A 26,290-nucleotide genomic window follows, 5' to 3' on the forward strand; every position below is an offset into this window, starting at 1 on the left:
TCAAAGCATGAATTTCAAGGAATGTGTGGTGCTGTAAAATGGAGTTGGTGGTTGGCACAACTGTGGAGAGCATCCATGTAGTCTAGAAAGCCCTTCCAGCAAGCTGGCCATCTTCGAAGTACAGTCCTTTATACATCTGCCCATGCATGTGTGCATATCACCCACACATGCCAAACTAGCAACAAGCATCCAGTAGCGTAGAAACAAGACAAGGTTGCAACAACGCAGAATGTCCCCACGCACACTCTCACACAAAACTTGCTGCAATTCTTCAGCAGCGAACAAAAATAGAAAATTTCTACATTAGCCCAGCAAAAAGTAACCTGTTAACCTGAAGTTTTGCACTCTGTTTTGAAAAGCACTGGTAGAACCTGTATATCAGATTACATAGCTAATAAGATATTAATACGCATAAAAAGTAAGAAAGAGGAATATCAGAGCATCAATATTGTAAAGAACATACAGATGTTGAATCTTACATGAAGGCCGCTTGATTGAAACAGTGCCTGGTACACATGACCTTTTACAAGTTCTAAGGGATTGCCAAGCAGGAGTTTCAAAAGAAGAAAAGATTCAGATTGACACTCAGGTCAGAATCTCCTGGATTACTACACAACTGAACGGAGGCAGATTGAATTTAGTGTTCACTAAACTCTTCCAGAAACTCCCTGGTGCATTTAAAACTATCCTAGGATCACCAAACAACTAACCAGAGAGGTGATTGTAGTGTTCACAAGGCTCCTCCAGAATCCCCGTGGTGCATTTTTTGTATCCTACAAAGGATAACAAGTACAACCACCCCATAGGGGAAACAACACGGGTTGGCCTGCGGACCTCAAAATGTGCAAACCTACTTTAACAAATCCGCAGTCAGTTACAGGTGCCCATATGTGTAGCCAGATTCCAGTCAATGTGAAATCTGAAAAAATGCCTGACAAATTGGTCATTATCTGATCTGTACCCTCCTGCAGAACATATAATCACCTTGGCTGAGGTAACTTGAAGCTTGGAAGGGTGTTCAGTAATCATCTCTTCTCATGCCTCTGCAGAGAACCATCCTTCATTAACTTTATGCTCAGACTAGTAAACCTCTCCTTTGAATAATGTCGAGAAGCCTTCCTCCAATCTGTTCCAGTTCGCATCATGCTTGCAAACTCATCATAGCTTATTTTTCCATCCTGTACACGCCATATCAATAAGGGTACTTAGAATTCAGGGACAAGCTACAAGCAGACATATTAAGGAGAGACATAGGCAATATACATTGAAAGAGCTCCATGCAAACAATTGCTTTTAGTAATACTAGGCCAGCCTTTACTTACAAATTTATTTCAACATGATTATTTGATTAAAAACGACAGTGTTCTGAATTAAGAACCTGAAAAAATGCTCTGCACAGTTGACAAGAGCACAGCAGCACAACCATCTCGGTAGACCTGACCGACCTGAAGGTGCCTTTCCTGGCCAAACTAGAGGCTGTCCTTAATCAACACTTTGCTGATCACATGATTCACATGGTCAAGCCTATGGCAGGCCCATGTGGGCTGCCTACATGCACCTGTGGTGGGATCCTTGTGGATCCCGTATTGTCCATATCATCACACAAGGGTGGACCACATTGGCCTCCAATACAAGAACTACTGGATGTAGAACAATGCAGTTGCATGGACACTAAAAGAAAAAATCTTGCATCTCACACAGCACCTTGCACTCAAACGATTCCAGTAATAGCTTTACTTTGCTATCCTGGGAAGGATGGCTGGATTTTTTCATGTGCTAGCACACAGTACAGATGTGCTAGACCTGGCAAAAAATTCAGAGCCACCAGCGAAGGAAACCCTAGAGTCAACAGCCAACAACACACAAGGGCCCAGACAGAAGAGGAGATAGGGGATAGAATAATTGAAGGACAACGAAGGCGAACTCTTCTTTTCACATTCATACATCAGTTATTTTCCCTGGAAGTATGGATAAAATGTTCCTTAATTCTCTTCTTCATTCTTACCGAATGTTAAACGAATCCCCCCAGAGGGTATACCGCAGTGGAAGATTGATAGAGCATCCCCAGGAATTACACGCGGAAGTGTTTCACTACGGAATCAAATACTTCTTTACTTATGTATACTTCACAACCATTAGTGGTGTGCAAGCCAGTAAATAGACTGCTCCAAGAAAAATATAGAATCCACAATGGTATATTTCCGTCCAAAACCAGTCACAATACAAAAGAGATGCAGTCCCACCAAACCGTGGTCCTCTGATCTTACCAAAAGCTCTCCTACTATCTGCTTGGCAACTCTAGGTCCCTAAGCCCGCGTGATCCTCTTGAGCTTATGTAGACTCTCTGTCCAATGATCTCTTCACCTTACTGCCCGGGTAGTCAGCCTAGATGGGCAGAACCTTCTGAGCTAAGTCTGCAGCTTCTCTATGCCTCCACCTCCTGGATGTAGGCCCAAGGAAGGTCCTCTGCTGCTCCTTTCTGCTCCCTGAAAGGCTGCTCCAGATAATGCCAATGGCCCCCTTTAATAGGGCTCTTTGCCCCTTGTTTTGGCCGACCTGGTAGAGGCAAACCCAACTGTTTGCTCCCTTCTGCTCCCCAAAGGCCCCCTTTAATAGGGCTGTTTGCCCCTTGTTTTGGCCGACCTGGTAGGGGAAAACCCACCGACCCCCGCCAGCCAACCCGCTCACTCCCATAACCCCCTTGTGGAGGCACACAAACAGAGGGCTGGCTGATCAAGCCTGGCCAAATGGCAGGCTCTCAGGCCTGTCCAGCCCTAACCTGACTTCCAAACAGGCCCATATGGCCCCAAATCCTGCTGCGACTGAGGCGCCTTCCTGCTGCCACAAATCCGCACATGTCTGGACCTCTACCAGGCCCCGGAATTCCTTCAAACAGGGCCGTACAGGCAGCTGACATCAGCACCACCTCATTGATGGCTTTTCCAGCTGGAATCCCTGTGCAGCCTGGACCTCTCCACCCTTGGATAGCCAGGTAGCAAATCCGCCTCTGTTCTGCCCTCTTGGAGGCGCCTCTCTGCCAGGTACTCCTCTTTTGTTTTCCTTTGTCTAACTCCTACCCACATGACAGCCACTATGATGTCCATGTGACAAATTGCAATCCCTCAAACCCTAGATACACCCCCCGATGCACTCCTCATGTGGGGACTCACAAATGGGGACGTGACCTCTACTTTTCCAACACCCCCTCTCACTGACACATCTTGACCCGATCCCAATCCATCGATAAGATGCTCCAATAGCTCCCGTGGCGAAGCCCTCTCGAACAATTTGGTGTCGTTGTCACTTTCTAACTTTTCATCCAACGGCTCTTGCTCCACTAGGCCTGGTTCTGCATAAGCTCACCAATCTGGTACACAGGTCCATCCTTGGTAGCACCTTATAGCACCACCTTCAATCACATACCTGCCTTTGAACTCGAGCACTCGTGATGGGTGAACAGCCTGAAGTTCTCCAGGCACCATGATCTCAAGGTCTATTCCAACCCATCCTAGGTCTCGCAAAACCTGCAACCAAATATCATACTTGAGAAGTTATATCCCAAGCAAATCCAAATTACCTGGACCGTATGTCTCCATGTGTAGTCATGTGTTAGCTCCTTCTAAGTCACAGCCTCCATCTGACTCTAAGTCCTCTGATCCTATCGAAGAATCCCCCACAAGATCAGCTAACCATCCAGATGGCTCCAAGCACTCATCATTGTCCATCACCATTATAAAAGTTTCTGACTCTTCTTCTGACCATCTCCCAATGTTGAACATCCTGAACGTAACACCAAGGTCCATATACTTTACCTCAGCAACACCGAGAGATGTCACTAAGAAAAGTTTCTCTCTGACCACCACATAAGCTGCTAACTCCTCCGACTCCAAGCTGGCCCACTACTTCTTGCTGCAATCCTTTGCAAAATGCCTAGGCCCATCTCAATAGAAGCATTTCTTTTCTTTCTTTCTCTCTTCTTGCTTTCTTCACCTAAAGAGTCCCCTCCATCATCAAATTTGTCCTTCTTGGGCTGCCTTTGCTAGGCTTACTCTTATCCTTTCCGTTGCTCCTGTCTTGAGTTGTTAGGGCTTTATCATCTGTTCCATCATATTTCTTTAACCGAGCTTCTTGTTGCAACAACAATGGAACCAGCTCCTCGAACGTCATTGGCGCCACTCTTTGCCTTGCAATCATCGTAGTAACAAAACCATTATAGCTTTGGGAGAGCATTCCCAGCAATAGCCTTGCTCTCCTGGTCGAGCTCGTCCTTTGACCAATTGCCGCCAGCTGATCCTACACCACCTTCATCTTGGTGATGTGATCCTGAAATGACTCCCCTTCATCCATGCTCATGCCATATAGCCCCGTCTCAAGGTCCAAGATCCTCGCTTCCTTGTTGAGCTCATACATATCCCTCAATGTGGTCCATGCCTCGAAGGAATTGTTCGCAATCTATATGTGAGGAAGCACCACATCCCCCGTGGTACCCACAATGATAGCCAAGGCCTCCACATCACAAATCTACCATGCTCTCACTAACATAGTGTCCGTTGGTGTCATCACTGCTGCTGTCGTAGATGTGGCTGGACTAGTCACGATGGGTCCTCAGAGGCAGTAGCTCTCTCCCGTTCGCGATTTCCCACGACTCCCTCAAACGAACCTTCATATTGCTCAATGGATAATTGGTCCCATCAAGCTTGCCCATGTCTCCAAAATTAGGAATCTAATATATGTTGGTTGCCACAATGAACTAAAAAGATAAAGTTATAGTGTCATACACCTGGGTACAATCATTCAGACACCTACCTAAACCTGAGCCTCTCGCCTGAGTACAATCCTTTAGATGTCGAAGTAGATTCCCCTGAGCAATGAATCAAGGTCATCCTTCAGCAAGGTCCTTGCCTTCAAGCTCCACTTCCCATAAAATTCCTTTACGACTCTGATACCATGTTAGAAACGGATCTTTACAAAGGGTATTCCGCAGTGGAAGATTGATAAAGCATCCCCAAGAATTACAAGCTGATGGGCTTTTTTTGTGCAACTGGTATCTTTTTGTATCGGATAAAAAATGCTATGTAAATCATGAATAAGAGCACTCATGTGTAGGACGCAGTAGCACTGATAGGCGCACATGTAACTAGTATGGATAGGATAGAAGATAGTAGCTAGAGAATATCATGACATTGGCCCTCTATTTTTGAGATGATTTTTGTATTGAATACATATATTTTGAAAATAACTACGCGCTTGTATAGAGAACCCTAATTGCAGGAGATGATGATGAAGACCTTGTCGCCAATGAGACGATTCGATAGCCATCGAAGCTTGGATGAGGGCCTTGGATTTTGCATTGGCATATGAAATAGATGATGGAGGGAGTGGTCACTAAGGCACTGAAGAAGAACTAGTGCTTTCCTAAAAGACTACAGGTAAGGAGTGCTTTGCACGACCACAACTTGAAAGAGTGGGCCACAAGGAAAGAAAATTAAAGGGATGGCTCTCAATGGTGGAGATAAAAGGAGCCAATCGATGCCCAAGGATTTGCATGAAAAAGGAAGGACGTCGGTTAATGGAACTACTGGTTGGATCTCTATAAGGAAGGTGGATGGCCTTGGTTCAAATCATCTTCTTGCTCATCTCAGGTCGAAGAGAGCAATTGATCAAAAATTTCATGAGCTTATGCTCGTTTCGGTGGGGTCTTGGCTTAGTTTAATGAAGTTGCAGTCATTCCTTCAGAGTTGTTCATGAGCCGTTCAGCTCATTCCAGTGTTCATGTGAGTGGATGCAAGAGTTTTGCTCAGATTGTGGGCTTAGCATCTCACTTTAGGAGGATATTGCTTGCTTCAGTGAGATCGTGTACAATCATAGAGAGCTACTGAGAGAGTTTCACGCTTAGGAAAGTCGCAATTTGAGTTGGAAACTTTTGATCATATCTGTGGAGTTGCTGGTTATGGTAGAAAAGGAAGTTTTTCTTCACTACAGTTTATCGTGGGCTTTGGAACAATGGTGCGACAAGCGCCAAGGAAGCTGTTTTTTCCCATCTTTGATTGTCTTCCAGCTCAAATAGATAATGTACTAATGTTCTTAAGAATTCAATAAGGTTATGGGAGCTCTTGGTTGCAGCATCAACTGCACGTAATAAGATAATTCTTCATGACGAGGGTCGTGGTGATCAGAGAAGTGCAGGGAGCTGTGGTCTTGGGCCGTTTTGGTATTTCCGATTTCTCATAGCATACAGTTGCAACTTACGCCATACGATTTAGTTGCGCAATCAATCTTATGGGCCACCAGTATTGTGGGAAAAGCATTCTATTTGGTTCAGAGGTTGTACCAGAAATAAATCGGAACTACCAGCCTTGTTCAATCACAGGATAAAAGGAGAGTAGAAAAGAAAAAGCTACGCCAAGATTTTGTGGAGGCAACTGATCATGAGATGCAATTTTGCTCATGCTACAGGTTCATCAGTTGAGGTGTTATGAGTTCATGGAAGCAGTGCAACCGTGAGAAAACTCGGGTAGTTTTTCATCACGTATCTTCTAAGGACTCATTGTGGCCCGGAGGAGGTACTAAGTCTCATTGAAGGTTGTGCCATGAGCATGGTTTTAATGTCGACTGCTTTATTTCATGTAATCAGTAATGTGGGTTTGACACTAATTAGAATAATTAGTGAGAATAATTGCAAATGTGATTATGAGTGGAGTGCATCATTGTAAATACCACGGGTATGAATTATAAATACCTTAGTATAGGGATAGAATGGTTTGGGAGATATATTATTTGCTTTGTAATTGGAAAATAGAAATGAGTCATATATTTATAGTGGGCCAAAAGCCTACATGGACTCAATAATGTACTAAAATAAGAGAGAGTGCACATGGAGAGCATGTGAAAAAGTGTAAAAGAGTGTGGAGTCAAAAGGAATCCTTCTAGAATTCTTATGTGGAATGTGGAGGATGTTGACATGTGAAAAAGAGGAGGGTCCTCTTGGGCTCCATGGGGGAGAACTATTGATTTTTCTACTTAAAAGGATAAAGAAGCATCTTGTGATGGGACACTTGTCAAAATCCTCCTAAAAAGACAATTGATGGTGACCCATGCCCTTATGTCACGAAGAGATGAAAGAATCTACTGCCAGCAAATGTAACGGAGGTGAGAATTGCACTATAAAAGAAGCCCCTCCCCTCTCTCTCAAGTATCTCATTTTCTCCTTGTAGCCTTGCCGTTGCCTTGTATCTAGCTCTTTCTATGCCTCTCCTTCCCTTGAGCCTTAGCCCCTCTCTTCTTTAAAGTTCTCTCCCATTGGGAAGCTTTCATGGCTTCCAAAACAAGATCTTCCCTTCTTTTCCCATTTTCTCATATTTTTTTCCTCTTTGCTCGGAAGCTCCGTTGGTTCTCATGTGTGGCTTGTTTTGGAACCTGTTCTGAGGGGATTCTCTACCCTTTAGGGCAACCCTCAGTCCAATATGTACTGTGGAAGCAACCCCTTCAATAAGAGAAATCGTTGCCTTTTCCTATTGCTCAAGTTGCCCCTGAACTGTTTTTGTATCCTATCGTAAAATGGCCATAACATTTTGCTCCCTACTTCGTTTTATTTGAAAACTATATCAAAATCTTTGTCTCTTTAAGCTCTATCCATTTATGTCTTTACTTCTATGTTATGACTTACTGAGAAACTGCTACAGTCTGCAGAACAGGGTAGACTTGGATTTGGGACAGTTTTGGAGTCTGTTACTAAAATGGTCCTAACTTCTCATCTCTTGTTCCATTTTTCGTGAACTATATGTCAACATTCTTGTCTTTTCAAACCCTACAAACATGTGTTCTTTATTTTGGGTTTTGAGGGTCAAAGGAAGAGCTATTCCCATGCTATCGTAGCTGTATTTTTATTTCCAATAATTGTGGGTTTTCTTGTGTTGAGCTTTATCAAAATGATGCAACCCAACAACCCCATACGTCAGAATGAGCCCTACCAATTCAGCCCCTTTACTTCCATCCATGTAGTTCTTAGTATGAAAATTTTCTTCTAACAGAGGCTTGCTCTTACATTCGGCGCTGAACGCTTGGCAGAAACCAATGCTTCCCCTCAACCTTTTCTCTTTCCCATATTGAACTATGATCTCACCTTTGATGTTTATATCTTTATCTTGCTTTGATTCGTCTATTTTTCTTTCCCTCTTGTTCTTTTGACTCTAAGAAGTGACTAGAATTAAGCCCCCATATTCTGTGTCACATCTTTTGGTGGAGACGCCGGGTAGGTTTTCCCTAGGATTTTCCTATCATAACCTCGCGATCTCAGCTTGTTTATAAGCAAAGACTTTCTTCTTTGTGCTCATTTTTTGTGCAAGATGTACAACATTCCAATGTTCCGTGGATCAGAAGGAGAAGACCCGGAGTTACCTTCGAAAATTCAATCGAGCATGCCGCTTGACTAGTTGGTCTATGAAGGAACGTGCTGAGATACTTCCAAATTTCTTAGAGGGTGTGGCCTTAACTTGGTACGAGGCCTTGCCAAAAGATACCAAGGATGATTGGGAAAGCTTAGTCGAGGCAATGAAGGAGAGATTTGGGACATTGGAGTCACCGAATTCCTTGTTATTGCAACTGGAGAAGATTTCCCAAAAGGAAGGAGAGTCAGTTTCGACCTTCGCTATGAGGTATGAGGATTTATTCATCAAGTACCAACAAGCTGCTTTGCATGTGGTTGAGTCTTCTTCATCACGAGAGATTCTAAAGGTTCATTGGCAATGGAACATCTTAAGATGAGCAAATTTGTTTATGGTTTGGATTCTACCTTGCATGGAAAGGTTCTAAGCAAAAATCCTAGTAATTTCAAAGAGGCTCTTCGCATTGCTTTGAAGAAGGAGGCGGCCCATCAAATTGAGTCCACATTTCAGCCAACTATAAGTGTCATGACTCCGACACATCAGGTAGAGATAGCCTCAACATCCCAAGTGTCTGCTCCCTCACTGGATCATAATATTACACAATTGAATGGCATAATATTGTACAGTGAATGCCAAGCCACCTAGGGCTCCACGAACTGAGGATAAGCCTAGGTATAAAAGCAATGTTACCTATTATGAATGTCAAGAGAAGAGACACTATCGTCCCGAATGTCCAAAATTGAAAAAAAAAAAGAAGACGAGTGTAGTACTCTTAGAAAAAACATGTTCAAAGGAGGAAGATGAGGAAGAAACTTTGATGCCATTGATGACAAGAAGTTGTAAAACGAGGAGTGACGAGGAAGAGGAGGAAGAGAAAGAACGGAAACATAAGAAAAAGTCATCCTGAAGAAAGATTAGACAATCTAATTTTCCTCTTAGACAAGGGACTCTTAGTTATCATCTATTGACAGACCTTAGAGAGATGGAAGTTCTATACCTACAACATTTCAGGTTATTCCTACAAAACCAGATGCTAGGGCTTACCCATTGATCTTGGGAAGGCCTTGGCTCCGTCAAGTGAAGGCAGTACAAAAGTGGGAGACAGGTGATCTTATTCTCCAAGGAGGGAATAGGAAGGTCTGCTACAACATCAAGAGTCGCCACAAGAAGGTGGTAAAGGAGGAAACTTCGACTTCCGAGAGCTCAAAGTCCGAGTCATCCGATCACGAGACAAGTGGCAGCTCCAAGGAGTCCATCTCAAAAGGAGAGGTGGAAGGAGTGGTATTTGGTCTTTGCCTTGGTATTGATTGGGGGCACAATCAAGAAAATGGAGCTTCAGAAGAAGAATCATCTTTAACTATGTATGAGGAAGTGCTGGATCGCACTAGTCTTCGCCAACAAAATGAGATTCTTCTTTATGAGACTATAACAGGTATTGAAAGAGATGGATACCTAAAAATGCTTGATGGGTTTCCTAATCTGTTTGCAAATAGTTACCTTAGTGGAGCACAAAATCTTAAAGCCTTAAAGCAAGCCACTGGTGCAACGGCTTAGACAGTTGGAAGTGGTACAAGCAGAAGTGCTCAGGAAGGAGGTAACTAGCTTGCTCCAAGCTGGATTTATTTTTTCAATTGAGAATTCAGAGTGGGTTTCTCCAGTGGTGGTTACTCCGAAGAAAGGAAAGAAATGGCGTGTTTGTGTGGACTTTCGTCCTCTGAATGCATGCACAAAGAGGGACTATTTTCCTCTACCATTTTATGAAGTATCCGGATACTTCCAAATTTGGATTTGTGAGGAAGATCAAAGGAAGACTTCATTTGTTACACCATGGGAGGTGTATGCATATAGGGTAATGCCATTTGGTCTAACTAATGCACCAGCAACTTTCCAACGTTTCATGAGCCAGGTATTTGCACCCTACTTGGAAAAGTTCATAAGAGTGTTTTTGGATGATTTTTGCATTTATTCAAGCCGTGTGGATCACTTGGAAAAGTTGAGAATTGCATTGAAAAGTATTGATATGCAAAAGGTTGCCTTAATCCTGCAAAATGCCGTTTGGCCAAGAAGAAGGTGGCTTTGTTAGGACATGTTATCTCGGAGGAAGGTATAGGAATGGATCTTGAGAAGGTACAAGCAATCATGGCCCTTCCACCGCCTAGTAATGTCAAAGAGGTGAGAGACATTTTGGGTAAAACAAAGTATTACCAACGCTTTGTTAATATGTTTTCTGAAAAGATGTATCCTATAAATTTATTGACAAAGAAAAACGTATCTTTCCAATGGGGGACTAGAGCAAGATAAGGCATTTTGTTTGCTTAAGGAATGCATGAGCCAAAGGCCAATTATGCAGCCTCCTAGGTGGGAGAATGATTTCTAGGTGAATCCAAGTGTGTCAACTCATTCAATGGGAGCTATACTACTTAAGAAGTGTGAGCAAGGATGCATGCAACCACTGTATTATGCAAGTCGGCGACTCACGGAGGCTGAGGAGAGGTACGGTGAAATGGAGCAAGAAGGTTTATCTTTGGTCTTTGCAGTGAAGAAGTTTAGGTCATACTTGCTGCCTCGCCCTTTTTTCTTCCTTACATCTCAACCTGCTTTACAATTTTTGGTTCGCAAACCCAATCCTACTGGAAAGTTTGCTAAGTGGATTTGTGAGCTTCAAGAGTTCTCTTTTACTTTTATTACAAAAAGCACCACTAGAGCTTCTCTTGCAGATTTACTTACATGTAAGAAGGAAGAAGAAGTAACAAAGGCAAAGGAAGACTTAGATGAAGAGTTGGAGACCCCGTCAACAACTTTCAAGCTGCATTTTGATGAAGCCTTTAGCCCTTCTAGAAAATCTGGGACTAGGGAGATAATTCTATTTGATCCAGAAGGAAAAGAGGTATGGACCAAGGATAGGCAATTTCCTAATCAAATAATGTGACCAAGTATAATGCATTGATCTGTGGATTAGAAGATTGCCTAAAGGAAGGAGTGAAAGAGGTAGAGGTTAAAGGGGACTCTCAACTGGTCATTAGGCAAATGAAAGGTGTTTATAAGGCACAGAGTCCTAATCTATAATATCTTTATAAAAGAGCAATGGAGTTAAAGGAAGCTTTTGAGTTTTGCAAGTTTATGCATATTCAAAGAAAAGATAATCATCAAGCTGATGAGATGGCTACTAAAGCTATGGCTTCTTTCACTGAAGCTACTCTTGCATTGATAGATACAGGTTAGCCAGAGCTCCAAGATGTTCAATATTACTTAGATGAAGGACATTTTCCTCATGGATTGACACCTCAACAAAAGCAAAGGCTCACAAGGAAGGCTCGTCCTTATACAATCCTTGGGCATGTTCTATACAAGCAAGGTGAAGATAAGGTTCTTAGGAGGGTAGTGAGCTTAAAAGAATATAAAAGGATTATGGAGCTATGTCATGAATGTTCAGTCACTTTGTTTCAGCTAGCACTACTCGAAAGATCCTTAACACAGGGTATTATTAGCCTCGACTCAACAAAGATATCCATGAGTGGTGCCGAAGTTGTGAGATATGCCAAGCATATGGACGCAAGCAATTGGTTCCTGGGCCCTTGAATCCCATTCTAGCATATGGTCCATTTCAAAGATGGGGTTTGGATTTTGTTGGCTCCCTTCCTCGTTCTTCAAAAGGGAAGTATTATATATTAGTTGCAACTGATTATGCAACTAGATGGGCAGAAGCAAAAGCTACTGTTAACAGCAAAGCAACAACGGTGGCATCATTTCTCAAGGAGTTTATATGTGCCCGTTTTGGTTACCCTTTGGAAATCCTTATAGATGGAGGGAGGTCTTTTAGGAATGACTTGATTGAATCTTTGGTGCACAAATTGGGGATCATATGGAGTTGATATTATCCCCAATGCAATGGTCTTGTGAAAAAAACTAATGATTTGCTTTGTGGATCCTTGTCTAAGCTAGTAGACACCATGAAAAGGAAGTGGGATGTGCATATATATAGAGGTTTTGTAGGCTTATAGAACCACTCATAAGCTCTCGCTTGATTTCACACCTTTTCAATTAGTTTATGGAGTGGGGGCCATCTTGCTAATAGAATTGGAAATCTCAAGCCTTCGCACGACTTTTTCTCGATTGTGCAACGAAGAAGAAACACATGCCCAACGTCTAGTACAGCTGGAGACCTTGGATGAGAAGCCGCTTCAAGCACTTTAACATTTGGAGGCAGCACAACAACCTAGCAAAGCAAGGTATGATGCTCTTACCAAGAAGAAGAAGAAGCCAAAACTTAAAGAAGGAAGCTTGGTCATGAAGTTTGATGGTCATGTGCATTGTAGAGAAGCGGCTAGACAAGAAACTCCTTCGACGCTGAGAAGGTCTCTTCAGGGTGAAGAAAAAGTTTAAAAATAACACTTATCTTTTGGAATATGCAAATGGTCAAGAGGTCCCTGGACTATCAATGAGTACCGATTAAAAGTATTTTATCCGCGGATACCATAGCCAGCAGACCCCCATGCCAAGCATGGGGATCTGCTGGGGGAGGAAAGATGTAACAACAAAAAATGATATTTTGTTTTGAAACTGTGGGAGGATTTGTGGGACCTGCAAGGTAACAAAAGCTAGCCACGGAAACAAAGAACCAAGAAGCGTGATGGAGAAGTTAGTGGCGAGAGAAAGCTCTTTGCGGCTACTCTCGTTGCGGCTTAACAATCTTTTGATGTCAACTACTTTATTTCATGTAATCATTAATGTGGGTTTGACACTAATTAGAATAATTAGTGAAAATGATTGCAAATGTTATTATGAGTGCAGTGCATCATTGTAAATACCACGAGTATGAATTATAAATATCCTAGTATAGCGATAGAATGGTTTGGGAGATATATTATTTACTTTGTAATTGGGAAATAGAAATGAGTCATATATTTAGAGTGAACCAAAAGCCTACACGGACTCAATAATGTACTAAAATAATAGGGAATGCACATGGAGACCATGTGGAGGGCATGTGGAAAAGTGGAGGAGTGTGAAGTCAAAAGAAATCCTTCTAGAATTCTTATGTGGAATGTGGAGGATGTTGACATGTGGAAAAGAGAAGGGTCCTCTTGGGCTCCATATGGGAGGACTATTGATTTTTCTACTCAAAAGCATAAAGAAGCATCTTGTGATGGGACACTTGTCAAAATCCTCCTAAAAGGATAATTGATAGTGACCCATGCCCTTATGTCACGAAGAGATGAAAGAATCTATTGCCAGCAAATGTAACGGAGGTGAAGGAAGGTGAGGATTAGACTATAAAAGAAGCCCCTCCCCTCTCTCTCAAGCATCTCATTTTCTCCTCGTAGCCTTGTCGTTGCCTTATATCTAGCTCCTTCTATGCCTCTCCTTTCCCTTGAGCCTTAGCCCCTCTCTTCTTTTTAGTGGGAAGCTTTCTGGCTTCCAAAACCAAGATCTTCCCTTCTTTTTCCATTTTCTCATATTTTTTTCCTCTTCGCTCAGGAGCTCTGTTGGTGCTCATGTATGGCTTGTTTTGAAATCTGTTATGAGGGGATTCTCTACCCTTTGAGCGACCTCAGTCCAATATGTACTGCGGAAGCAACCCCTTCAGTAAGAGAAATCGTTGCCTTTTCCTATTGCTCAAGTCGCTCCTGAACTGTTTTGGTACCTTGTCGTAAAACGCCCATAACTTTTTTCTCCGTACTCCATTTTGATCGAAACCTATATCAAAATCTTCGTCTCTTTGAGCTCTATCTATTTATGCCTTTACTTCCATGTTATGATTTACTGAGAAAATGCTACAGTATGCAGAACAAGATAGACTTGGATTTAGGACAGTTTTGGAGTCTATTACTAAAATGGTCCTAACTTCTCATCTCTTGTTCCATTTTTCGTGAACTATATGTCAACATTCTTGTCTTTTCAAACCCTACAAGCATGTGTTCTTTGTTTTGGGTTTTGAGGGTCAAAGGAAGAGCTATTCCCATGCTATCGTAGCTGTATTTTTATTTCCAATAATTGTGGGTTCTCTTGTGTTGAAATTTATCAAAATGATGCAACCCAACAACCCCATACGTCAGAATGAGCCCTACCAATTCAGCCCCTTCACTTTCATCCATGTAATTCTTAGTATGAAAATTTTCTTCAATTTTCTTCCAACTGAGGCTTGCTCTTACATTCGGCGCCGAACACTTGGCAGAATGCTTCCCCTCAACCTTTCCTCTTTTCCATGTTGAACTATGATCTCACCTTTGATGTTTATATCTTTATCTTGCTTTGATTCGTCTATTTTCCTTTCTCTCTTGTTCTTTTGACTCTAAGAAGTGACTAGAATCAAGCCCCTAAATTCTCTGTCACACTACCCTCCTGGAGGTGCCCTCTCTACCAAGTACTCCTCCTGTGTTTTCCTTTGTCTGACTGCTGCCCACATGGCAGCCACTATGTTGCCCATGTGGCAATCCCTCAAACCCTAGGTACGCCCCCCCGATGCAATCCGAGGTGGCCTCTACTTTTCCAACAACTGAACACAATTGTGTCATTAGGCAAGTCTGAAGTTGCTGAAAAGAATCTACCCATCATTTGGTTGAAGATCGCCGGTGTACTGCTTAGTCAAAAAGGCATCACCAAATACTAATATCACCCACAATGTGCTCTTGAAACCTGTCTTATGAATATCCTGTTTGTGATATACAAATGTGATGGTATCCACTTTATACATCTGAAAATATATGCATCAAGAAAAAAATATCGACCCAAAAACCAGGAATAAAATCTCTCTCTCTCTCTCTCTCTCTCTCTCTCTCTCTCTCTCTCAGAGGAATGAAAGAAAGAATTTACAGAAAGAATGAATTATTTAAAACATAAAAAACTAAATGAACCTCACACTCTTATGTACCGCTTCCTACAAAGATTACATTCCTAATTTAGAAAGGACACGCATACTCATCAAAACTCTGTGTTGAAACTAAAAGAAAAATGGGCTGTTCAGCTCTCGGCTTTTAGTTTTCAGCTTATGTTCAATCCTTCTAAATGCCTAAAGCCCTAAGGCCGATACACCATAGATAAAAGACTTCATATCTAAGATTGTGCGTACTTTGTTCGTTATTTTTCTTGGATTATATCTCTTGTGTATTAGTAAAGTGATCAAATTACTACATCGAGTTATAAAAGATATAGCGAGTTCTTAGATCAGAAAGACATTCTTAATTAACAACTTGTTTAGAACACAATAGTCAACATGCATACGACACACATCATCTTTCTAGAGAGACGAGCACAAAGGCACCAAAAGGAGGTCTGCTAGCACAAATAAGCTCATGCTCTATCTCACAGGCATGCTACTACAAGCCCATGGTGACTGACTCATTTCCAGCTCAACCAGGAGAGCAGACAGCTGCTTGTACGACTAAGCCCACAGACATGCTAGAAGCCCATGGCTATCTTTCCAGCTCAGTCATGACAGCAAACAGCTACATCACACGTATATATCCTAATAGTGTCTTCCATTAAGTCCCCTTGGTTGCAAGTACCCTGACTTAAAACAATGGACGGCACCCATGAAACTGTCTTTGACACATGCATCAGCAGCATTGTTCTATTAGGTTACAGATGCTGCAAGCCGTAGGCAGATTTCCACAAATTTATACAGAGAGTTAGCTGCTGTCTAAACCAGCTTTTTCAAGTTAAAACTTTTAATGTAAGCTGATTCTTTAATCAAAGGACACGGTTACAAGCACATCCCATTCTATGAGATTAAGAAGTCCTATGACTTATTTACAGATTTTATTATTGTCAGAGAATAAGGATCAAGCCCTGTTTGTAAGCTCCCAAATGAGGAAAGCATGGGAAATTGGCATCTGTAGAGAGATAGGCGGAAGAGTGAGGGATGAATAGGTTGTCACAGGGACAGCACACAAGCTGCCAGGTGGGCAGACAGAATCTGTCTTAGGGTTAATCATTCTTGTATTTTACTGGCCTCAGAAAGCTAAACAGACTGCCATGGGGCTGCCCTTCATTGGCGCTGCCTTGGGCCTGTAGGGAGGATGCAATGGCTGAGTATAAGCTCAGTAAACAGCCCTTCAAATGGGCATATGGGCTGGGTACCACCTAATGGGGCAGCCTTCTGTAGACTTTTATCGGCCCCAAGGTAGACTGGCCGGCCAGCAAACCAGCCCATAAGAGCCAGTTGGCAGGAGCAGGTAGCCCTGGTCGGCTAAGAGACAGGGCCAGTCAGCCATTTTTTTGGGGCACACCAGCTCTTATATCTAGCCCCATTTTATGGGGCACACCAGCTCCTATATATAGCCCACATTGTTGGGGGCATAGGTATCCATTGTGGGCACTTGCACGCAGCAGCAAACTGTGGATCCAGATATTATCAACAAAAATATCATCTCCATAGAAGACCAATGAGTATGTCTTGATCTAAATTATATGCAGGTGTTTTGCATGCCTACAGAGACGTAAACCTGCGAACCTTTTCTCCAGATATTAATTCCTTCAATTTTTTACTTTCAATTACCAAAATATTCAATCTTCCTTCCTCCTTAAATAAATTTATAAGTTGTTGGCGAAGTCAAAATCAAACATCTCTTTTGAATTGGAATCTTAGTTACAAAAGAAGCTCAATTGAGGGACCACACAAGGTATCATATATGTAAAGCGTGTGGCCCTCCAACAAGACTCCTCTATTACCAAACCATGCTAGGAAACAGCCATATCTTGGATGTTAAGAGACTAGTATTCAATGTAGGACGTTGGATAAAGCACCTTCATGCATAACAAATCGTAATCAAAAAGCTCACGATTAGAGAAAGAAGCACATTGATCTACTCAATAGCATACAGAAAAGGAAAAGTAGGGACTAACCTTGTCTGTGTCCACTTCTTGAATTATAGCATTGGCAACATCCATGTCATCCAGACCCACTTCACTATCTAAAGTCTGTTTGAGTTCACTCAGGTCGATGAACCCATCCCCATCCAAGTCAAAATAAGAAAAAGCTTTGCGCAAGTGCTCATCATTATCCATCCTCTGAAGGTGGACGGTGACTGCCACAAATTCACCATAATCAAGAGTTCCATTCCCATTTCCATCTGCCTGCAAAGTCACAAAAAACAAAGCTTACCAATCTTCTATAAAAATATGACCATCATCAAGCTCCCAAAAGCTTCCTTGATACTAGTCATAGCATCCACTGACGTTCTGAAAACATATATTGCAAAACAGAAGTCAAAATTGGTAGGCATAACTCTATGAAGGGGAGAACTCGTTAAACACGCAGATTGGACCTTTATTAACATTCACTTGAAAATACAAATAAATTCAGTAGAACCAAACATGATGCTAAATCTAGAATCCTAAGATCTATATGGCAGGAAAGGAACATAGGAAACGGAACAAGGGATTTAAGCATGTGTCTATATCAAGGAAACTATCTCGTAGGACAAGAATGTGGGTTGAGATTGGAAAATGCACAAAAAAGAGTCAAAGATTTCACTAAAGGCACCATGCTGCCAATTCAATTAGACTTCAATTACTAATGGAGGCAAGAAATACAGAAACACAAATACCCTCTATACCTTCTCTGAAATTGGCAAGATTTCCATAGGCTGCAAGTCCCTGAGGCAAGTGTGTCTCTTTGTAGCAAGGCTTATAAATGGTAGATGGAATTCCAATAGCAATCAAGTTCCTAGTACTTGGTCGAAGCTTCAAGAGTAAAGGCACCAGCCAGGTAGTATGCACTGACACGGTGGATCATGGTATTTATACCTTGGCAACTCTCTCTTTGATCGTTGGGACCCCTCAGGGTGACCCGTGGCATCTTTGGCTTGCTGCTTTATTCAGGCGACATCTTTTTAGAGTTGAGTGGTGTGCTCTCGTGGAGAATGAGTCCGGGTTGATTGTGAAAGCCCAAAGGGCTGACAAAGGTGGTGAGTTCTATTCCCAGGTCTTTGATGAGTTTTGTGTGAAAAAGGGCATTTGACCAGAATTTTCCAACACAGGTACTGCTTTTGAGGCCGATGTAGTGGAGAGGAAGAACAGAATTATCGTGGAGATGTCCCGGACCATGTTGGCACATCATGATGGTCCTCAGTTTCGCTGGGCAGAGGCTACATCTACGGCGGTCTGCATCATCAATGGTTCTCCAATCTCAGCCGTTCCTAAGGTAACACCATATTTTTGGAGGAAACCGGATGTTTATCATTTTTTAGCGTTTGGATGTGATGCCTATCAAGAAGCAGAGGGGGAAGCTGGATGTCAAATCCACCCACATGATCTTTTCAAGGTATAACTCTCAATCGACAGGTATCAACTGTATGATCCCACGAGGTGAGAGATTGAACTTAGCAAGTATGCCATCTTTGACAAACAAACTCCATCCGCAGTGGTTGATGAGTCACACCCGTTCTTGGCAAGCCAATTGATGATTATGACAATGCTGTAGTTCCTCTGCCTAAGCCCCCGCAAATACCAACAAATGTTCCAGACAGTGAACCAGATGATGATGCATCTCCTCAGGCCTCAAGGGGGAGTTCAAGTTTAGGTCCTCAAAGTGTGCCTAAGTGGCTGACCAGATGATTGCATCTCCTCAGACCGCAAGAGGGAGTTTAGGTTCAAGTTCTCAAAATGTGCCTAAGTGGCTGATTAAGACTCTTCGTGATTCTGGAGTGACGGATATTCCTCTTCGTAGCTCAGGGAAGAGAGGAGGACAACGCAGGTCCCAGCATGGCAGGGAGAAGGTTTTGGAGGCTACCCCTCTTCGAGTAAATTACTCTTTGATGTCTCGGATCCTTAGAGACAAAGAACCCTCCTCTATGCAAGAAGCACTTTCTCTGGAGCATTTGAAGACGCATTGGAGCTCAAGTTGGAATCCACCGAGAAGAATGGGACCTAGGAGCTGGTTCCAAAACCGAGGCGATGGTCAGTAATTGGTGTCGAGTGAGTCTACAAGACCAAGTACACATCGGATGGTGCTTGGTCAAGCACAAGGCCCAACTTGTATCCAAAGCATACTCGCCACGACCAAGGATTGATTATGAAAAACTTTGCCCCCACTGCCAAGACATTACTCGGAGGAGGTCTTGGCAGTTGCTGCTCATCACCATTTGGCCCGATCTTTCATATAGATGTCTATTCAGCTTACCTCAATGGTGCTCAACATGAGTAGATTTATGTGAAATAGCCTCCAAGTTTTGCCACATCAGCAAGGATGGTCTACAGGCTTAAGAAAGCTCTGTATGGACTCAAGCGAGCCCCCCGAGCTTGGAACCAAAGACTGACGGGTTTTTCCTATGGAAGGGTTTTTGGATGTCACAATCACGTCCAAGTCTATACAAAGGCGGCTCTGTCACAAGCTTTCGAGATGACAAATCTAGGGTTACTTCATTTCTTCGAGATCTGACACGGACTAGAAGGCTACTTTGTTTCTTACAACTTTCCAAATGAAGTGTAAGTCTATCTCTTCCCCTATGGACTCCACTACCAAACTGTCCAAGTATGATCTTAGTGAGCTAGTCAGGTCAATATCGTAGGCTGATCAAATCCCTGATCCAACTACTCAACACCCCCTTGGATCTCAAGTACCATGGGGCTATTGATGTAGACGCCAAAGAAGACCCATTGGGATGCAAGTATGAGGATCCTCAAGTACCTTGGGCAATAGTCCAAGATCCAACTACTAGGCTAGAGTGACTCAGTCTAGAGAGGAGATCCCAAACACTCGCCACTCAACCATGGGATATTGCTTCACCCTAGGATCAACATCAGTCACATGGAGCAATAAAAGACAACCCACCATAGTCTTGTCTTCGACCTAGGGCTGAATACCGGGCAACAATCCAAGATCCAACTACTAGGGAGGAGATCCAAACACTCCTCACTCAACCATGGGATATAGCTTCACCCTAGGATTAGCAATAGTCACATGGAGCGGTAAAAGTCAACCCACCTTAGCCTTGTCAACCTAGGGCTGAATACCAGGCCGATTGTTCCGCTACGTGAGGCACAGTAGCTTCGCAGATTGCTTGGGGAGATTGGGTTCCCACACACGTCCCTACCCGTCATCTACGATGAAATCAAAGCTCTATAGCACTTGCTCGTAATCACTAGTTTCATACGCGAATGAAACATATTGAGATACAGTACCTTTATGTCAAGAAGAAGGTGCTCGACAAAGTGATCCTGCTCATCTTCAATAACAAGGCAGACCTGTTTACCAAGCTCTTATCACAGCAACTACTTGGTGCTCATTCCAGCTCCCTAAGGCTGATTCATGATCCAGGAGCTAAGAGGGGATGTTAGAGTTAGCATCTCATGTATCATAGAGTGAGGTCCTTTGTTGTGGGTTTGCCCATCAATGTGAGGTAAGAAGGGGTTAATTTGGGCTCCTTTAGCGCATTGGCTGCGAAAGAGGGGTTGCATGGCTGTTTATACCTTCTGCCAAGCTCTCTTTAGCGCCGACAATTGGGCACCACGTAGGCACCACCCAGGCACCTTGGTTGGGGAGCCCCATCCAAGTCGGTGACCCAACCTGCAAGTCGAGTCAGCCCTAGCTAGGCTAAGTTGGATAGTGAGGGGATCCTACATAGGTCTTCTCCCCTCTTGTTTGTACTATCACTTGTAAATGGTTTTAGCCTAGCAGTTGAGACATTTTTTCAAATCTCTTGTGCAGACTTTTCTCTCTCTTCCTCACATTTCAATACGCAGTGTGTGCTCTCTATTGCTATCTAGATTCCACTGCACTCTCACATATAATTCACCAACTCATGAATAAGAGTTTTTGAAGCATGGAGGCATTACTTGTATGGTTCAGAGTTTCACCTGGATGTGGATCACGATACTCTGATGTGTCTTTGTAAACATCCTGAATTGAGTGGCTGCCAAGCTAGGTAGCCATAGGTCATGCAAGAGCTTAATATGAAGATTTGGTACCAAAGAGGGAAGGAGAATAAGGTTGTTGGTGCTTATCACGCATTATGCATAATTCATGGTATTAGAGATGCCTCAATGACCAAGATTAGGAAAACTCAAAAAGTTGACGACTTTGTCTAAAGCCTTTGGCCTAAGGCTAATGTCATTAAACCAAGGAAATAGATGACGTGGCATCTAGAAAAGACAAACTTATGCAAGATACACCAAAGCAAATGGTGTGCTAAGAAGTAATGGCAAGGTAGCCTTAGTTAGAATGATCTCAGCTAGAGGGTCATTCGACAGTGCCATGATAGCCCATGTGCAAAACATTCAAATGTTGAGAAAACATATGACCTAGCCTTTTACAACCCTTGGAGATACCATTAAGCAAATGGGAGAGCATTTCCATGGACTTTATAGTACACTTGCCCATGACACAAGGTGGATATGATTTTATCCTTGTGGTGGTTGACCGTCTTACCAAGATGGCTCACTTTATTCCAAGTAGGGATTCGGTTAGTGCCTTGCAAATAGTAGATTTATTTTATTTATCATATATTTCGTCTACATGGGTCACCCAAATTTATAGTATTAGATTTACCAGCCATTTTTGAGCTGCAGTGTTTTAGGCATTAAGGACTAAGTTGGGGGGAATCATCTAGAACTAGATAGCCAGACGAAGAGAGTCAATCAAACTTTAAAAGACGTGCTGAGAGTATATGTATCATTGAGGCAGCATACATGGAACAAGTGATTGACCCTTGTTGGACTTTGCCTACTGTGACTATTGTTTAAATACCTCGAAAAGTGCTTAGTGCCGCGAGCTATGTTCTTCAAATGCAAGAGATGTTGGCACTTGCAAGAGCAAACATCGGCCAAGCTTTGTATAGAGCTAAGACGTCTACAGATGAAAATAGATCTTTCAGACAATTTAAGAAAGGAGAAAAAGTCTTTCTACGAGTTCCTTCACACTTCAAGTCTTTGACTACAAGGATAGTGTGCTAAGTTATCACCACTGTGACATTGTGGGCCGTGGTTAATCCTAAAAAGAATAGGTGTAGCCTATAGATTGGACTTACCACATGGTCATAAGGTGCACCCAACTTTAAAACAGTTTTTACACCTAGGTGACTCACTAATTGAGGGTGTCATTTTATTTAATGCAAGACCCAAACTAATAAAAATCTCAAACCAAGAAACAATGCAAGTACGCAATCGAAAGATACCCATGGTGTTGGTTGCATGGCATAGTTTACCTCTATCTAAGGCAACCTAGGAATCTGTGTACTAGATGCACGGAGCATTCCTAGATTTCATCATCGAGGATGCTGATGCCTGAAGAGGGATTGCATGACTAGGTGAGTCTAAAGGCCAAAGGCCTAGGTGTTCCTATTTACAAACTATACCTATGGGAAAATGGTTTTAAAGTATCCCAAGAAGGGGGTAAAAGGGGGCACTTCAATGGAGCCCTAATTCTTGGACATGTAGCATTTTGGACTCATCTAGGGAACGAAGGGGCTCTGTAGAGTGAACGTGGACAAATGTGTTCGAAATCAATCGTGAGCTCAGAGTGTGGCTAGGCGGAAAATTACATATACCTAGATGAATCTAGAAACATTCCCAAACTCATCCTCTAAAAACAACATAGTGCAGTTTCAATCTCACCAAATTGAAAACCATAAACTCCATCACGCATAGCAGGGACTAGCTACTATGACATCCCCACTAACGTCATCAGCACCCAACAGTGGGTGTAGACCATAGTATAAAAGTATGCTCTCACACATACAAATTCACACACCCACACATATTTGAGCATCCATTTATACAAAGTCTTTGTACTGAGTTTCTGTCGACACTCCGCAGGTAAAGGGCAAACTCAGCCATGATGAAGGCTACCAATAAAGGAGAAGGCTAATCAAAAAGTAGTCCAAATCTCTTCATTCAAGCTACAACTGCTTGTGAAGTCTAAACGATTTCATTTTATTCTCTCCCAAACAAGCATCTAAATCTAAATCTAGCTGATAGGGCAACGCACCATTTAAGATAGAAAGAATTATCGCAATACCAGCATGCCGCAACTTGGACGAAAACTTCACAAGGTGAAATTTGCATGTCCGCTAATACGGCAGAAGCATATACCTAGATGAATCTAGGAACATTCCCAAACTCATCCTCTAAAAACACAACATAGTGCAATTTCAATCTCACGAGAGTCACTCATAAGATTGAAAACCATAAACTCCATCATGCATAGCAGGGACTAGCTACTATGACATCCCCACTGACGTCATCAGCGCCCAACAGTGGGTGTAGACCATAGTATAAAAGTATGCTCTCACACATACAAATCCACACACCCACACATACTTGAGCATCCATTTATACAAAGTCTTCATACTAAGTTTCTGTCGGCACTCCGAAGGTAAAGGGCAAACTCAGCCATGACGAAGGCTAGCACTAAAGGAGAAGACTAATCAAAAAGTAGTCCAAATCTCTTCATTCAAGCTACAATTGCTTGTGAAGTCTAAACGATTTCATTTTAGTCTCTCCCAAACGAGCATCTAAATCTAAATCTAGCTGATAGGGCAACGCATCATTTAAGATAGAAAGAACTATCACAATATCAGTAGGCCGCAACTTGGACGAAAACTTCACAAGGTGAAATTTGCATGTCCACTAATACGGCAGAAGCATATACCTAGATGAATCTAGGAACATTCCCAAACTCATCCTCTAAAAACACAACATAGTGCAATTTCAATCTCACAAGAGTCATTCATAAGATTGAAAACCATAAACTCCATCACGCATAGCAAGGAGCATAGCAAGGACTAGCTACTATGACATCCTCACTGACGTCATCAGCACCCAACAGTGGGTGTAGACCATAGTATAAAAGTATGCTCTCACACATACAAATCCACACACCCACACATACTTGAGCATCCATTTATACAAAGTCTTCGTACTGAGTTTCTATCGGCACTCCAGAGGTAAAGGGCAAACTCAGCCATGACGAAGGCTAGCACTAAAGGAGAAGGCTAATCAAAAAGTAGTCCAAATCTCTTCATTCAAGCTACATCTGCTTGTGAAGTCTAAACGATTTCATTTTAGTCTCTCCCAAACGAGCATCTAAATCTAAATCTAGCTGATAAGGCAACGCATCATTTAAGATAGAAAGTATTATCGCAATAAGTGATCACCTGTGAACGCTCCTTCGTAGTGCAGAAATCATTTTATACCTTTTCAAGAATAGGGAGGGGGCAAGGGGGGGGAGGAGAACTGCATGGGTGAGGCACATTTAGGAGCATGAGAGAGAGAGAGAGAGAGAGAGAGAGAGAGAGAGAGAGAGAGAGAGAGGGGGGGGGGGGGGGGGGGGGGGGGGAGCATAGTGAGGCAAAAGTATGAGCATGAAAGAGAAAGCAAGTGAGAGAGCATGAGTACAAGGAAGAACATGAGAGTCAACGCTACAGCAGAAAGAAAGAATGGGTGAAGATACAGGTGTGGGAGTGCAAGAGTAAGAAAATGGCAGTGTAGGAGAGTGAAGTGCATAGAACTGCGGAGTGGTATGACCAGTTTGTAGGGGGTTGAGAAGGCAAGGGATGTAGCACAACCAGATAGAGGCTAGGCCCGCGACAGAAGCACAAGGGAAGGCAGATGGGGGACGGAACAGCAGTAGGATGGGGCTGGCCCTGGGACAGCAGAGAAGGGCAGCAGCAAGGTGGCTAGGGTCAGTTATTATCATGACTTTTAGGAGACAACTCTATTTAGTTGAATTGTACAATAGATTCACTTTATACCCAGTCTTCTACATTAGGAATCTTGTGTCCAGTCGTGCATTGAACGAAAGCTAATCTTTCAACTCTTAAAGCTGTATATAGCACCTTTACCAGCTAAATTTTCCAAATTTGCATTTGTTGCTGTTGTACATTTGAACTACCGACTTAAATTTACTAGAATATTAGCACTAGAGTAAGTTGCTTCCAAGCTCATAGAGGCAATGCTTACAAGCAGCTTCAATACACTGAAGTTTCTATGAAACTTCCAAGCTGGTTCACAGAATGCAAGGGATGGAAGCTGAGATGTGAGATCGATAAAATACTGCAAGAGAGATTATAATAAAAGAACCAGACTGATCTTACTATAAAGCATCAATGATCTCCAACTATCAAGAAGACAACGTGAAAAACATCAAAAACACAAGAGGACATAACAAAGTGCTTACTGCTTCCATAAGCTGTTGAATTTCAGACTCAGCAAGCTGAGAACCAATCTTGTGAAGCCCCATTTGTAGTTGTTCAAAATTGATTGATCCAGTCTTGTTAGTGTCCATCATATTAAACATATCTCTGATACCCTCAACTTCTTCACCAGACAGATGTTCAGCAATAACCTGTACCAAGCAAAAGAGCATGCCCTTATTATCAGACATAATGCAAAGCTGTAGTCTGCTAAAGAAACTATTGGAAGACAAGAAGAAAAGAACTTGTGTAATGTAGCTGATTTGATGTTCACTCTCAAAGACAATCAGCAGGGATGGAGCAGCTAAGCTGCTGACATGAGTGCAATATCTATAGTATTGTGTTCATGGCCTCAAGAATGGGCAATATAAACAATTTGACAAGACGAGAGTAGCCTTTCAGCTTCGTGTTTGATGCAGATGCAAGAGCATTTGGCTCAAGTATAAACACTACAGGACCAATAGTAATGAGTCACAAGCAGACACATAAAGAGTCAAAGTTGCACGAGTCTATGTATGAGTAAACTTAGTAAGACTCGGATCTTTCAAAGACAAGTCCTACCTACTTTGCTCAAAATGTATAATGTATATGTGCTCAAAATGTCACTAAATCAACAACTGACTTGCTGACCGACCCCCTTGTTGTAATGGCCAAACAATTTGAGTGCCTGGCCAGATTGACTAATAAGCTAACCAGCTGTCGTCCAACGCTGACAAAGGGGATGATAAACATTGCCCTAAATAGACATATCGTCTCTGTGATCTCCAGCAAACA

The 26,290-nt window shown here is 42.5% G+C and overlaps 1 protein-coding gene across 2 annotated transcripts in view; it reads right to left on the bottom strand.

Annotated features, from left to right (window-relative positions):
* Positions 1–89: 89 nt before the first annotated feature.
* Positions 90–26,290, bottom strand: part of LOC147880594 (calcium-dependent protein kinase 20-like) — a 30,898-nt gene continuing 4,697 nt past the window's right edge. Inside the window, exons 6-9 of one of the 2 annotated variants that reach the window (XM_087371259.1) lie at positions 25,501–25,668; positions 17,229–17,459; positions 985–1,178; positions 90–371 (exon numbers count right to left, since the gene is read on the bottom strand). In XM_087371259.1, coding sequence (XP_087227385.1) covers positions 1,026–1,178; positions 17,229–17,459; positions 25,501–25,668 — 552 coding nt within the window. In that variant the 3' untranslated portion in view covers positions 90–371; positions 985–1,025. Of the gene's footprint in view, positions 372–434; positions 1,179–17,228; positions 17,460–25,500; positions 25,669–26,290 lie in introns of those variants that run through there. The other variant, XM_087371258.1, reaches the window with a different exon arrangement.

The sequence above is a fragment of the Dipteris shenzhenensis genome, chromosome 32 (assembly GCF_047967505.1).
Source record: "Dipteris shenzhenensis isolate YYH24624 ecotype China chromosome 32, Dip_SZ_1.0, whole genome shotgun sequence".
Lineage (NCBI taxonomy): Eukaryota > Viridiplantae > Streptophyta > Polypodiopsida > Gleicheniales > Dipteridaceae > Dipteris > Dipteris shenzhenensis.